Raw genomic sequence first — 14,462 nt, forward strand, 5'->3', positions numbered from 1 at the left:
ATTTCCTCAGAACAGAACATAAGCAAGGTCAAAACATATCTCACATAAGTTTAATCCACTCCAACATTGCCTGCAGATCACCAGTAACAGATGTTTAGAGAAAAAGTAGAAACCAGTAAAGACAAGCCTGATGTTTCTCCCTAAAGCTCCCCCTACTCACCCTCCAGAAATCAGGATGTTAAGAATGTGAGAAATACAGATGACATCTGAAACCGTGGTTAGGTACCAGTCGATGGTCTCATTTCTCCTTGAACAATAAGTATCAGAGTAGCTGTGGCAAAGAGCAGTTATGCATCCAACACCAAAAACAATGTTAGTGCATGCCTGGGAGTCTTTTTCTCAGTCTTGATTACGTATTCATACCATGCCTCACATGCAATATCCTTTTCAGACAGATATTTCTGCTCATAGCAACATGTAATGTTGTTTATAGAACTCTCCATACTCTTTTTAAAGGAAGATAGTCACTGGGAACAAATGAAGGTTAGTATGTGAATTTGACTGTCAAGATGCACTTCACTTTCACAGAAAATAGCTATTTGCAGCCTTCTCCTTATCAACACTGATCAAATCCCCTTTGGGATCATGTCCTGCTTCATGTATCAGAATAAATATAAGTAAAATTTAGTCACTTGAAAACCAAAACAAAGACGTTTTGTCCCATTAAAGTGCTGTTAAGGCATTTCAGTGATATTACTCCTAAAACATTATTGCTAAAAACTGCAAGGAGTGTGACTTAATCTCTTAAGAAAAGATTTTAAGACTGTGATAAAACACTTTATAAGCCAAATTAAAAAAATGGAAGAAACACAGTTAGTTATCTTACTTCAAATGGGAGCTCTGTTATTTCCATATTTCCAGACAAATCCAGTTTTTCCAGATTCTCACAGTCACCCAGTTCTGGAGGGACTGACTTCAAATTATTGAAACTCACATTAAGCACTTTAAGTTTTTTTAAGCAGCCTGTGAGAGAAAGATAATTAAAGTCAGCACAATAAAAAAAAAAAAAAAAGGCAGAAAGCAAAAATGAAAGGCATACTCAGTTTAACAAAGTAAAAAACTCCCTAATGTGATGACGAGTAAGAGATTAATAAATATTTTCTCCAGTGATCACTAACATTGTGGAGGTAATAGTGTTTTGTTGCACTCTTATGGATTTCCTTTAGTCAGCAATGGTTTTGGTGAGAGTTTGAAAGGAAGGTAGCAAAGACTCGCAAAGATCTTGATTCTACCAGGGATGAGGTAACTATTGACCTCAGTTGAAATTAGAGAAGTTGGGTTTTGGTTTGGTCACTTCAGAAAACTTGTCTGTTAACTGAAAAGCATCTTAGTGCTTTTTGCAGAACCTGTTCAGTGGGAAGAATCGCTCCTGCTAAGCTTACTACACCAAAAATTCTGCATTTCGTATCCAGCATTGCATACTTTTGATTACAAAAGATAATGGCCGTGTGCATTTTTTCATTATTTTCTTTATTGCAATTTAATATCCTTGTCGGCTTAATTTTAAGGTCCTTTTAATATTCTAGGCTACATTTAGTAACATTATACTTCATATTTCTTTGATTTATAGCATTACTTAATCTTCAGTAAAAGCAGGTTTAGAAACATTATTAAAATGCAAAATGTATTATACTGAAAAGATGCAAATTATACTGTGAAGGAGAAGGAAGTAAGGAATTTGAACGTATCAAATAGCTGATGTGTTAGCAAAGGGATCCTTAAGTATGTATATAAAAAAATAAGAACATTCCATGACAGTTGTGTTGTTGTATTACATAGATGATCATAGAATCACAGAATCATAAAATGGTTTCAGTTTCAATGGAAGGGATCATCCAGTTTAAAGTCCTGTCAAATCTGATTTTGAACACTTCCCATGATAAGGCATCCACAACTTCTTTAGGAAACCTGTTCCAGCGTCTCACCGCTCTCATTGTAAAAACTTTCTTCCTTGTGTCAAATCTAAATCTACCTTATTTCAGTTGAAAACTGTTACTCCCTGTCCTGTCACTACAGATCCTGGTAAAAAGCCTTTCTCCATCTTTCTCATAAGCCTGCTTTGTATATTGAAAGGCTGCAATAAGGTCTCCCTGGAGACTTCTGTAGGCTGAAGAACTGCAACTCTCTTCAGCCTTTCTTCATAGGAGTGGTGTTCCAGCCCTCTGACCATTTTCCTGGTCCTCCTCTGGACCTGCTCTAACAGGTCCCTATCTTCCTTATACTAGAGACCCCAGAACTGGATGCAATACTCCAGATGGAGTCTCACAAGTGTGGAATATAAGGGAAGAATCACTTACTTTGACCTGCTGGCCATGCTTTTGATGCAACCCAGGATACAATTGCCTTTCTAGACTGCAAATACACATTGTCAGCTCGTATCCAATTTCTTGCCCATCAGTATACCCGAGTCCTTCCCTGTGGGACTGCTCTCAGTCCTCTCAGCCCCAGTCTGTATTGATGTGGGAAATTGTCCCAGCCCAGATGCAGGATCTTGCACTTGGTCTTGTTGAACCTCATGAGGTTCACATAGGCCCACTCCTCCAACCTGTCAGGGTTCCGCTGGATTGCATCCCTTCCCTCAAGCTTATCAACCGTACCACTCAGCTTGGTATGATCTGCAATATTCCCCCCTAACTAGTGGAATTCCTGTCATATTCCACTCTAACCAGTGATACAGCACAGCATTCACAGGAAAAGCATCAGTAAGAAATGTAAATGCAATTCAGCAGTTGGAAATCAGGAGAGAACAGCATCTTGTGTCAACAGGTTCTCAAAGCAGGCTACATATTGGCAAACCAAGACAAGATATACACCAGATTCACAATTTTACATTATACCAGTCTTTTATTTATAATCAAATTTTCAAAAAGATTTTGGTGTTTCTTGGGATTTGAATGACACTGGAGAGAATCTCTCTACAGCACGTCTCAAGTGCTCAAAACATGCCATAACAGCTAGCTTATCCTTAAGGCACTAACAGTTAAACTCCCTCCAAAGTGAAAGTTGCTTTAGAGCTGCTCACTTTTTGCAGTGTGTGGAAATCTTTACCAGAGGCCAGATGATATTTCCACAGAAAAGGCCAGAGAAAAAACATAGAGAATTGAAAGCCCCACATCTTTCCCCTGAGAAATTGCTCTTGTCAGAGGCAGAGGCATTCAGTTTGATGACCAATACCAGCAGCCACCAAATGACACAGCATTTTACATAAATCCCAGAGTCTCCCTTGGATACAACATTGTCTTCAAATGATGGCTGGACCACTCAAATCTTTCTCACAGGTGGCAAACAAGCCGCATATGGTAAGAACTACGTTATATTATTCTCTACAGGTTGCAACAGAGAAAAACACAGAATCTTCCGCTCAGCTTCCTCCTGGTTTTAGCTCTGCCAGAAATAGAAACTGAGGTGGTATTTCAAAATTCAGCTGTCCTTTTAGGAAAGTAATCTTGTCTTTCCTAGTCTCTGTGAAAGGGTGTTTTAATTAAAATACTAGAAACAAAATTTTCTGTAAGACTAAACAGGCATAGTTTTGGCAATACATTTATGTCCCACAAGGGTCATTGCGGCTGGTGCAAGAAAGTAATAGAAGTAACTTAATGGTATAAATGTATGAACCACCTTATTTCGGGATTTTTAAGCACACGAAAATAATAAAAGTTTTGCCTACCTATGATAAAGCCTCACCAGGTATAGTATCAAGATGCAGACAAATGAAGGTATTATATCACATGCTAAATAGATAAACATCAACTTGCCACCTCATTGCAACAAAATAATCACTGAAGCAGAAATATCTTAAAGCAGAAATGTCTTTAAAATAGAGAATCAGAGAACAGCAAATTAATTGCTCATCCAATTAATCCCTCAGAAGGAGAGCAAATCCCATTGGAATGAAAAAGGAACTACCCATTAGCACCAGAAAGTTTTGTCTTTTCTTTTAGCAGTGGAATATGGTACTAGGTCTGTCTGGAATGGAGTTCATTTTTTTCATAGCAACCCATAGGGTGCTATGTTTTGGATTTGTGACCAAACAGTGATGATAACACACCAGTGTTTTCACTCCTGCTGAACAGTGTTTACACAGCATGAAAGTCTTGTCTTGCTTCTCGCTCTGCTGCCCCAGTGAGTGAGATAGGGGTGGGCAAGAGAATGGGAAGGGACAAGACTGAGACACTGGACCTGAATTGACCAAAGGCATACACTATAGCATATAACATCACATTCAGCTGTAAAAGCTGGAGTAGGGGGAGGAATGGGGGTTAGTTTTCCAAGGTGTCTATTGCTCAAGCACTGGGCCTTGGTCAGCTGGTGGTGAGTGATTGCTTTTGCATCACTTTTTGGTTTGGTTTTTTGTTTGTTTTTCTTCCCTTATTAACTATCTTCACCGTGACGCACAAGTTTTCTCACTTTTGCACTCCAATTCTCTTCCCATCCTGCTGTGAGAGACTGAACAAACAGCTGCAGAGGGATGAGCAAGCTGTGTGAGGCTTAGCTGCCTGTAAGTGTTAACCCACAACAGACACATTTGCTGATTTTTCAGCCACTGAAATTTTTACCTCTCAGTCCATTAGTAGCTGTAGAACTAACGTAGACAAGGCTTTTAGTGTCACCAACATCCTAGTCACCCTCTTGTCTAACTCTGCTCTCACTGGACATGATGCATCTCCAACGCCTAGCTAGGAGACATGGAGCAGAGTTGCTTACAAAAAAAATTGCAATAATTTAACTGCATTTCTGAGTAGACTGATGGAGGTAAGCACTGCTTCCTTTTCTGACTTTCCTACCTTCTGAAACTATGACTTTTCAAGATTTTTCTCCTTTCACAGTTTCTAAAATGTATGCTAATGTTCATAATATGGTTTGTCCCAGCTTACAGGCGTCAGAAAGCAAGTAAGTAGAAGATGAATCACATTTTTTCTTGTCATATAAAATCTCTATCTCTAATTTGACAGAAGTGCATTACAGAACCTACAGTCAATTGCCAGTAATTGCTGTGGCTAAGACTATGAAAAGTACCGGAAAAAGCCATGAATCTTACAATTGAATTTAATTCTGATAACAAACTCAAGACAACACAGATGAGTGGGATACAGTTCACCAAGATTTGCTTGTGAGGAGCAATCTCTTCCAATTCCATCTAATGGCTATTTTTTCACCTCTGGGCTCTCCAGTGGATTGAGTTATGTCACCTGACATCTGAGCAGTAGTCAAGCATTAACATTCCCTCTACAACCGTAAGACATACACAGGACTTGCCAAGACTTCCTGGATAAAACTCTTACACCACAACTTCACATAGTCCCATTTTTTGACTTATCACACTCTGTCTTAAAAGTAGTTTGGTTTTTTACAACCACTGCTCTGTGGAAAAACAAAACTAGAGTTTCATCCTTTTCATGATGCAGAATAGTCTTCAGAATCCAAGTCTGATTTTATTTGTAGAGGTTTTATAACTATTAATTCTTTTGCCAATTTTATCTTTAAATAGCTCTTGTCCTTCCCTGGTGTTTACATCTCTGATGTTTTCATAGGTAGCAGACATATCAGAATTTATTTTACTAGCCTGGATAAGCAAATTCTTCTAATCTCCTCTCACAAAATAAAAATTCCCCTTCTCAAAAGATCCTAATTGGCTTCTTTTGCATCTGTTTCCATCTGAAATAACTTTTCTTGAATCTAGGTGATCACAATGTGTGTGTCATACTGGATTGTCTTTCTGTGACCACTGGATTAGGAATTTTGTTTCTTGCATTTAGTGAGCTCATGACTTGCTGCACAAATTTTTAGCTCCTGAGTACATGACTTTGCACTCTGCAATCATGAATTTAATCTCCCTACTTTTTTGGAAGCCCATCTGCTCATCCAGCTTTTCATATCTCCTCCTGTTTGTGCACTAACACCACTCAAACTGTGTCGGCAGGAAATTTCAGTAGCCCAGTTCCTCAAAATAATTAAGAAATAAATTCAAGACTGATCCTTGAGAAACTGCAAAAGTGATCTTCCTCCTGACCAATAGCTTCTTTTTCCAAATGAGTGCCTTGTTGCCTCTGCTTTCGCAAGTCCTTCGCTCGTTTTTACGATTGTTGCTTCAAAGCGCATTTTTTTAGATTCAAACATTCATTTTCCATAATTCACCATATCAAATACTTTATGGGGTGACAGATAGACAAGATCTATTACTTGAAGTTCAATCATCTTCTCAAAAGACAGAAACCAAACGAGTTGGGCACAACTTGTTTATCCTTTATAAATTTATAATTTCAACCTGGTTTCCATTCAGCTTCTTGTCTCTAATTACTCTTTCCTCTGAAAAACTGTTTAAATTTCTTACAAGCAACAATCTACCCAGGGATAGAATTAGGTTATATGAGTCACCTGAGTGGTAATGCAGGTTACAGAGGGAGATCTTTTCCTTTTTCAGACAAAAGGAGTAAGACGTTACTCTCGTATTCCCCTAGACCTTTTAAACAAGGCTGCTAGGCTATTTTTGTCAGAGAAAGAGCACAAATATATGACTAGAAGACAACATTCATGACAATCCAAGATTCTCAAATCCAGGTATTTTAGCTGAAGGAGAGTAAAATTGGAGAGCAATGAATCCCTAAATAACCTTCAAACGCCATAGGTATTGTCAGTAAGATTCCAGCCATTCTCACCTACATTTGGAGTTTATTGCAATAACAATTGGGGACTGGGAGTGATGAGATAAGGCAGTATGAATTATTTTCACTACCCTGTCATCTGTGTTTAGGGGCTTATTTATACCTTCTTAGTGCAGAAGTTCTCTTTTAAATATTCTCTTTTAATATTTTTAATACCAGGCTTAATGAGCACCCAACACAGCCGTTGAGGCAGCCTTAGGAGGGGCAGAGGAGGTGGCACCCCCTTCACAGCTGCACAAATGTAGAGCAGGGTTTGATCACCACACCTGCCACCTATACATTCAAATAACACTCAAGCACAACTTCTCAATTAAAAGTAGTAATGATAAAATCGTTACTGCTACAACGCTATTGTTAACTGTACTTAATGGCACCGAATTTTCAGTTCTATAAAAAACGCAAATTAGGGAGTTAAACAGCTAACATGTCTGTGTTTTCTAAGGAGAGGTAGTAAAAGCAGTAATGAAATCCATGGCTTCCCTGGCAGTTTCGCAGTTAAGAATATTTTATTTTTAAGTGGGAGCTGCAATGCCTTAGTTGTTGCCTAAGATACCGATTATTCCCAGTTTAAAATTTTCATCTATTATTTAAAAAAATTAAACCAGTAATTAAACTCTATAACTTCTGATGGACAATGCGGCATAGTAATAATGATGATACAACTTCACTGTTTAGACAAGCCTACCTTAGTGCTCCTAATAAGATGTCAGAGACAAAATACAGATGAGCCTTTATTATCTAAGGATTCCATTCAATGCAAATGTAAATCAATTTATACTAACTGGAGTAAAACACAAAGCAAATTTTTGCATTGATCTACAAAGATCTGATTGCCACTTCCTATGCGCCAAGACAAATAATCTCCTGTTTCCAGTCTTCTCTGCTGAATTAGTGACATTACCTTTGATTTATCTGAAAGGAGATATTGACGTTCAGGCTTATGGGTAACAGTTAAAACATCAATCTTTTTTTTTTTTTTTTTGCTTTTGCTCAAAACATCCAAGCAAAGAAGAGATGAGACTTCCTGAACTCCTTTTGCATCACAAAGTTGCAAAACCCTTTTCTGCCACCAGGACTTGTAAAAGCTATAACACAGTAACAGATTGTGACTCTCGGCTAGTAAAATTTCATACTTTAACCAACTTTCATATGTTCAACTTAAAAAAATTAAACATACTGAAAGAAATTGCAAGTGATTACTACCAAAAAAAAAAAAAAAAACAAAAAAGGAAATTTTTCTTGTAGCAATATAAAGGCAGAAAAATATTAGGAAATTCTTGTAGGATGAATGGTAGAGAGATAGAGAGAGATCCCTGGGGATGTCCAAAAATAAACATATCTCATGAGGGCAAAGTAGAGAATAAGCTCAGTCTCCAGACTGGAAAACATTTTCTGAGCTTCAGAAATAAACATGGAGTAAACTGTTTGGGAAGCATAGAACAATGCATTTTGATCACCTCGGAAACTGAAAAAGCTTCCTCTTGGATAAAACTTTTCTGTCATAACCAGAATGGTGTGCACAGCCTGCAACATTCCCACTGTGACCAGACTGAAGATTGAGAAATAAATCACAGAGTTTGCTAATACCAATCTGCACTGCGTAGAAGAAGTATGTTCTAACATTGTTATATCTAATGTAGTTACATAAAGCAGTATGACAAAGCCAATAGATAGGAATATTTTGGCAAAAATAATTTATATAATAAGTAGTTTCCATGGCAGCGTTTACTGTCTGAGCTCAATACCCAATGGCACTGTTTAAAATCCTTTCAGGAAATTCAGCTTAATAAAGTACTAGCCTTTGCAAGCTCCAATGATGTTTAAATCTATTAAAACAGCATGTTTGTATTACATTTTAGTACAATATTCCCATTTTTGGTAGCTTAAGCAGATGAATAAAAAATATTATTTCCTCTCTAGCTGGTCCAATAAAAAGTGTAATTTTGTACTTTTGTCATGCACCAATCAAGGGTTAAATTTTGCAGAGCTTACTGGCTGTTACAGTACAAGTAAGCCATCATTTGAGAAGCTAGCCTTAAAGAAACTGGCATCCTCCTAAAAACAGTCAACCTACAGCAGAGGTATTTAGTGTTTCCCCTTCAAATGGGGAATATAAACAAAATTTTAGCCAATTGTATACAAGATTGAGCTGTTGGATAGATAGTATTCAATACTGAATAAATGGCAAGGGTAAGAGATGAGTCAGCAACTCCTCAGAACTAGACATCATTTAAATCGAGAATATGTATTTTCTTCTTGGAAACTCACACATCAGCACACTGGGAATCTTATTAATAGAAAAAGCTATTTTAGGTATCTAGAAGTCCTTTAAAACTGTATTACTTATAGTTTTCCCCTCTGAGTTCTAGGAAATTGGATTAATGGTATGCACAAATGAAATTTTATACTGTGAGGTAGAGAGCAGACCAAAAAAACTCCCTGTGATTTCTTATATAAAATATGTCTCAAAAACACAGTTATTTTTCCTCCTAAATATTTGGCATATCGAAAATGCGAGAGAATATAATGAGGTACACAGATTTTATTAACAGCTCTTTGAGATGTTTCATGAATATTTGTGGGACAAAAAATCCTGATATAACCTCACTAGCCCATCTCAGCACAAAAGCTTTGGGATCATATGAAAATGCAGTTCACTCACTCCTGTGTGAGTGCGTGAATATATTCAGTTAGATGTTTCCAATTACAGCAGTTACTAATATACTAGCACTAACTGATACACAGCGACAGCACTGCAGCCATGCAGCCGGAGCCAGAACCACAAACTCACCCAGAAGCCATTGCCAAAGAAAATGCCCTGGCTACACCCCTGCTCATTATTTTTTTCTGTTATTCCTGGGAAAACAAGATGGGACAACTTTGAGACATACAACTCCATTTTTCAGTTTCCTCTATTTCTATTTACTTGCTTCCCATGAAAATATTTGCTATTCCACAAAAAGAATAAAATCGAAAGTATTTTCATCTGTCTCCTGACACAAATTTGATCTGTTCAAGCGCATAGGTGATTATAGCTAAAAGCGTGGTTTAGAATATCTAAGAACGGATTCAAGTCTTTCTTCTTTCTGATTCAGAGCAGGGCATTTCCTTCTGTATCAGGTAAAACAGGAACATGAACTTCAGTTCTTGCAGATATTTTAGTCCAGAGACCAATACTGCAGCTATACTATATTTTCATTCAAAATATTCTTATCATCTCCTGTTCTCTCACACCTTTAAAGCCCTCTTGTGAGAATCAAAAGTAGACCGAACATGGCTTACCAGTTTAGCTTCTGCTGGATGATTTGTTGATCTAAACTTGGCTTCAATTCTGTCTGAAGATTAAAGACTCAACAGCATGCGTGCCACTGCCAACTTCAACCATCTGTCATTACTCTCAAGTATGTTTTAGCTGTGATATTTACCTACTTGCTGCTGTTTTGTAAACAGAACACAAAATGATGAATACCTTAGCACTTAACCTTTCCAGAGACCTTACCTTCTGATTTAGCACCCAATCCTCACTCCTTGCTTAGATAGAGCTCCCAAACCAAGCCCACATCGATTCTTTTCTCTGTGATAATTTAACAGCTAGATGACTAAAGTATGAAAGGTTTCATTTTGAAGCAGCATTCAAAAACTTCATAATATCCAAGATCTTTCATAATAATGTCTTACTAAGATAATGAACATTTCCAATATATATTAGTGACTACGTCTGTATGCATATATAGTACATGAAATAAAACCATAACCATTTGCAGGCATGCCACCTTACATGTCAACAAAGAGACCATTACACAAATTGAGATAAAAACTTCTCTGTTATTTATGCCATAACAACAAGGGTAGCTCCATTGCATTACTAATAGGTGGTCTGACAACACAGGACATTCACTAAGACTGAAAATCATTAGAGAGTTTTGGCAAAAAATTGCTGAACTGTTCTGTTGCATAGGCCTGGAGTGTTTTTTGTGTATTATTTCTTTTTAAACTACATTGCTAAATCTATGTCTTTGACAGGACAGGCTAGAATTATCACTGTGATGCAGAATTATTGTATAAATAGCATCTACAGCTAAGCAAATTTGTTAATTTGGTTATGCAGTGTATCAAAAAAGAAAGGTCCAAATCTGAGTTTCTCCAGGTAAGTATTTAGTACTGTCATGCCTGCTCTCATTTAGTGAATCTTGAAAAAAAATTTCTGAACAAGAGCTCGCTGTTAAGAGGAGGAGATGAGTGCTGTAAGATTGTGCCTGAGACAGGACCTACGGCAAACAGTGTTCTAATATTCACTGGCCCTTCCAGCCAAACATTTACATAAAAAAGCAGCTACAAAAACACTGAAGGGAAGAAAGCAACCCCTTGGGTATAGGCTGGAGGGATAAGCATATTGGAGAGAAAATGAATAAATGAGAATAACATGAAAGCTACTGATGAGCAGAAATTATGTCATTTAAAGGCAGTTGAAAGAACAGTGGTTGTTACTAGAAGCATTTGAAACTTTCTTCCATGTTTCCCAAGAAAGGCCTGGTATGGCTTCTATGTCACCTTCTACAGAGAACTGGTTATGCTAGAATGATCTGGGTTTGTGGTTTTATTCTGGAAATGAACTTTATTAGCATTCAAGATTACTTGGGGATCATTTCCATTAATGAAGCACAATATTGCAAGAAGAAAGAAAAAAACTTTCTTAGCCTTTACCTGCCTCGATTGTTAAGCAGCAACCTCTTAAAACCTTATGTTTAATGGTTTAGGGAAGCCTCTGGAAAGGAAGTATCTTTTCCCCTTTCTTCTACACCAGCCGGTACAAGATGCGTCCATTAAACTCACTGACTCATCTAAGTTGCACAGTCAAAGTGCTGACAAAACAATTAGTGTTTATTTCATGTTCATTGTCTCCTGCTTGTGTCTTGTTTATGATTTGTTGGTGTATTTAGCTGCCAGGCTGAAACTATAAAATATATCTCAATGTCAGTGGGAAATTTTCTGTGTAAAATATAATGTTAGTATATAAATCAAAAGCATTAGTGTTACTCTACTAACAGAGTAGAAAGAGCAGAAAAGAGTGGAAGTGTCTGTCTAGCACTGATTTCTGTATTTCAGGATGTTTGCCCCCTGTTTTTCTTAGTTAAACCTCTGATAATTATAGGGGTAGAGGTTTTAGTCTTTATCCTTTTTTTTTGAAAGTTGTTAGCTTTTAGTGCACATAAGGAATACCAGTCATGGAGAAAGCTTAGGACTACTGCATTTAAAAACAAAGGCTGAGGTATTAGTATACCTGGGTGCATGGACTTGACTAGGGGGCCTCATAGTGAACACAATTTCTTCAGCTCTCAAAGATAACACCAGTTACAGCAACACTCTTCCTTGTAAGAGCAGTAAATCCATCTCAAACCATTGTAGTCTTTTAAACAAGCTTTTTATACTGTAAGATCAGAAAACACTAGAGTGCCAAACACTGTTTGTTATTATGCAGCTTAAAATAGCAAAGGCCAAAGCATGTAAGCATTAAGAATTTGTTTCTGTAAAGACTCTGTTGTTGAATATACCACTTTGTTAAATGGAGGTCATTACTGAACTCATTATAAGATTCAAAAGTTGGATTTTATGCCACATTATAATTTTGATTCCTTTTACCACAATCTTATGTGTTAGTTCATCTTGTTTGAGGTTTACAATTCTCTAATACTTCCATTTTTCTTGACATGTAAGGAACATAAAACACTACCTGATATCAGGAAGAACTCTCTGTGATGATGACTGTGTCATTTTTTCCTATGTTTGAGCCATGCTACACACATGGTATTGCATAAAATTTGGCAAGTATAATTACAGCCAGAGAGCTGTAAATATTTAGAGAGGACTGATCACTGGAAACAAGTGAGAAGACAGTTACAAGTAAATGAATAAGAATATCCACAGATGCTCATTTCCCTGCAACATAGTTATATGGCATAAGTATAAGTAGCTGGATATCTTGAACCAATTTACCAATTTCCACTGGAAGATGGTTGATTTGATTTTTTGACAACTCCAGCACTCTCAGATCTTGAAATAATGCAATGTAAGCTGGAATGGTTTGTATCAATGTATTGCACACGTGCCATTCTTTCAGATAGATCTGTTCTTTCAGAGAATCTGGGAATTCCTGTAAAGGAAATAAGAACAGGTAAATAGAATGTATCAAGTTAGAATTTTGTTCTACCATGTTTCTAAATACAGGGGGAAAAAATTCCACAGCCAAACCTCAACACTTTGCCTTAATTATCTTGATGTAGAACAGCAGTTTGCCAAACCCTCATGGGAGCTGTTTGCTTTTGAAGAGCCTTGCAGCTGTCTGTCACCACATATTCATTTTTTAACTGCTAATGCAGTCATTTTGCTCTAAAACTGAAACCTATCCGAAGTACTCAACCTGTTTGGTGTCTCCCATATTATCTTCTTTTTCCAGCTGGAGGATTTTTTTAAAACACATTTCAGTGCTTTAATTCACACATCAAGATGTAGCAAAATGCAACATAGAACAGAAGAGTGGGTGTATGGAGAATATCTAAATAGAGTTTGCCACAAAAAAAAAAAAAAGTGTGACTGCATTCTTAATACCTGCCAATGTTTCAAAATTTGTTTGCCAAGATGGAACACAGTCCAAGGAACAGAAATGTTTCAGATGGGATACACACATATCACCTTTTGAAAGTCTTTTTTCAGTACATGATTTAACTTCCTAAGTTATTTCAGCAATGTTTGAAAATTTTTACTGATTTTTTTTAGGAAGAATAAAACCAGTCAATTTTTAAATCAGTCCACAATTGCAGTTAATTCTTGCTTAGTCATGCACGGACTTTTTCTTTAAGAATTCTAGTATTGTTGTAAATACACAGCAAATAGATTTGCATCTGAGTAGTTTAAAGACTATTCTATTTGTCCAAAATCTCCAACAGTTACTGAATCTCAAAGTTTTAAATCCTTTAATTCTTATAAAATTTGTTTAGTTAATTGGTATTCGGTTCAGATGTACACATCTTTGTTTGAATTATGTCATCAAATTCCTTGAACTTGAAACAGACAAAAATCAATTCATAAAGTTGAAGGTCAGATCATTTAAACTCCACTTTCTAAAGCAGCACATAATTTACCAGTCTGTCCTGGGTTTTGTATCCCTGTGGATTGATAACATGTGGAATAAATAATCTGGGTGAGGTGCTATCACTAACTTTGCTCCATAAAAAGAGATGTAAAAGTTTCAGCCTTTAATTCCTTTATAACTTCCAAAGTTGTTTCCTGTGCATGAAGAACACGACACAGTAGGAATTACTGACTTTTATACTGAGGGCATTTCCCACCCTTTTTTTTTCCTTCTACATTTCATAGATCCCCCAAGACATTAACAAGAGTGATGCATTTTAAGTGTGTTTTATTAATTCTGAACTTCTGAATGTGGAATAGTCCTATTCAACTCTTAGTAAGATTAAAACATCTAATTGTAATTAAAGATATATCAGACTGTTGATCATAAGCTGTTCTTTTTTGGGTTGTTGCTGCCTCTAATTTCAGGTTTTTTAAATTTACACTTGCAGATACTTAGCTTATATATGTAGTTCTGCCTTGCTACCTGCCCTTCCGTATTTGATATGGGTCGTTTCATTTCTTGCTTCATTTTCCCACTAGGTGTATATTGCATGGTGATCCATCTTCTATATTTGTCAGTTTATGGCAGTTAAAAAATAAAATGCCTGAAATGCCTTAAGGCTGGTAATGAGAAATCTCTCCAACTTTCTGGAGTGAGTTTCCACTCCT

At 36.8% G+C, this 14,462-nt stretch overlaps 1 protein-coding gene across 1 annotated transcript in view; it reads right to left on the bottom strand.

The window, feature by feature from the left end:
- The window catches only part of LRRC2 (leucine rich repeat containing 2), a 58,711-nt gene that overhangs the window by 27,600 nt on the left and 16,649 nt on the right, over positions 1 to 14,462 (bottom strand). The window contains exons 3-4 of the mRNA XM_086629632.1: positions 12,657 to 12,813; positions 827 to 963 (exon numbers count right to left, since the gene is read on the bottom strand). Of these exons, the coding sequence (XP_086485758.1) occupies positions 827 to 963; positions 12,657 to 12,813 (294 nt within the window). The remainder of the gene's footprint in view (positions 1 to 826; positions 964 to 12,656; positions 12,814 to 14,462) is intronic.

The sequence above is a fragment of the Tauraco erythrolophus genome, chromosome Z (genome assembly GCF_009769465.1).
Source record: "Tauraco erythrolophus isolate bTauEry1 chromosome Z, bTauEry1.pri, whole genome shotgun sequence".
In the NCBI taxonomy this organism is placed as follows: domain Eukaryota; kingdom Metazoa; phylum Chordata; class Aves; order Musophagiformes; family Musophagidae; genus Tauraco; species Tauraco erythrolophus.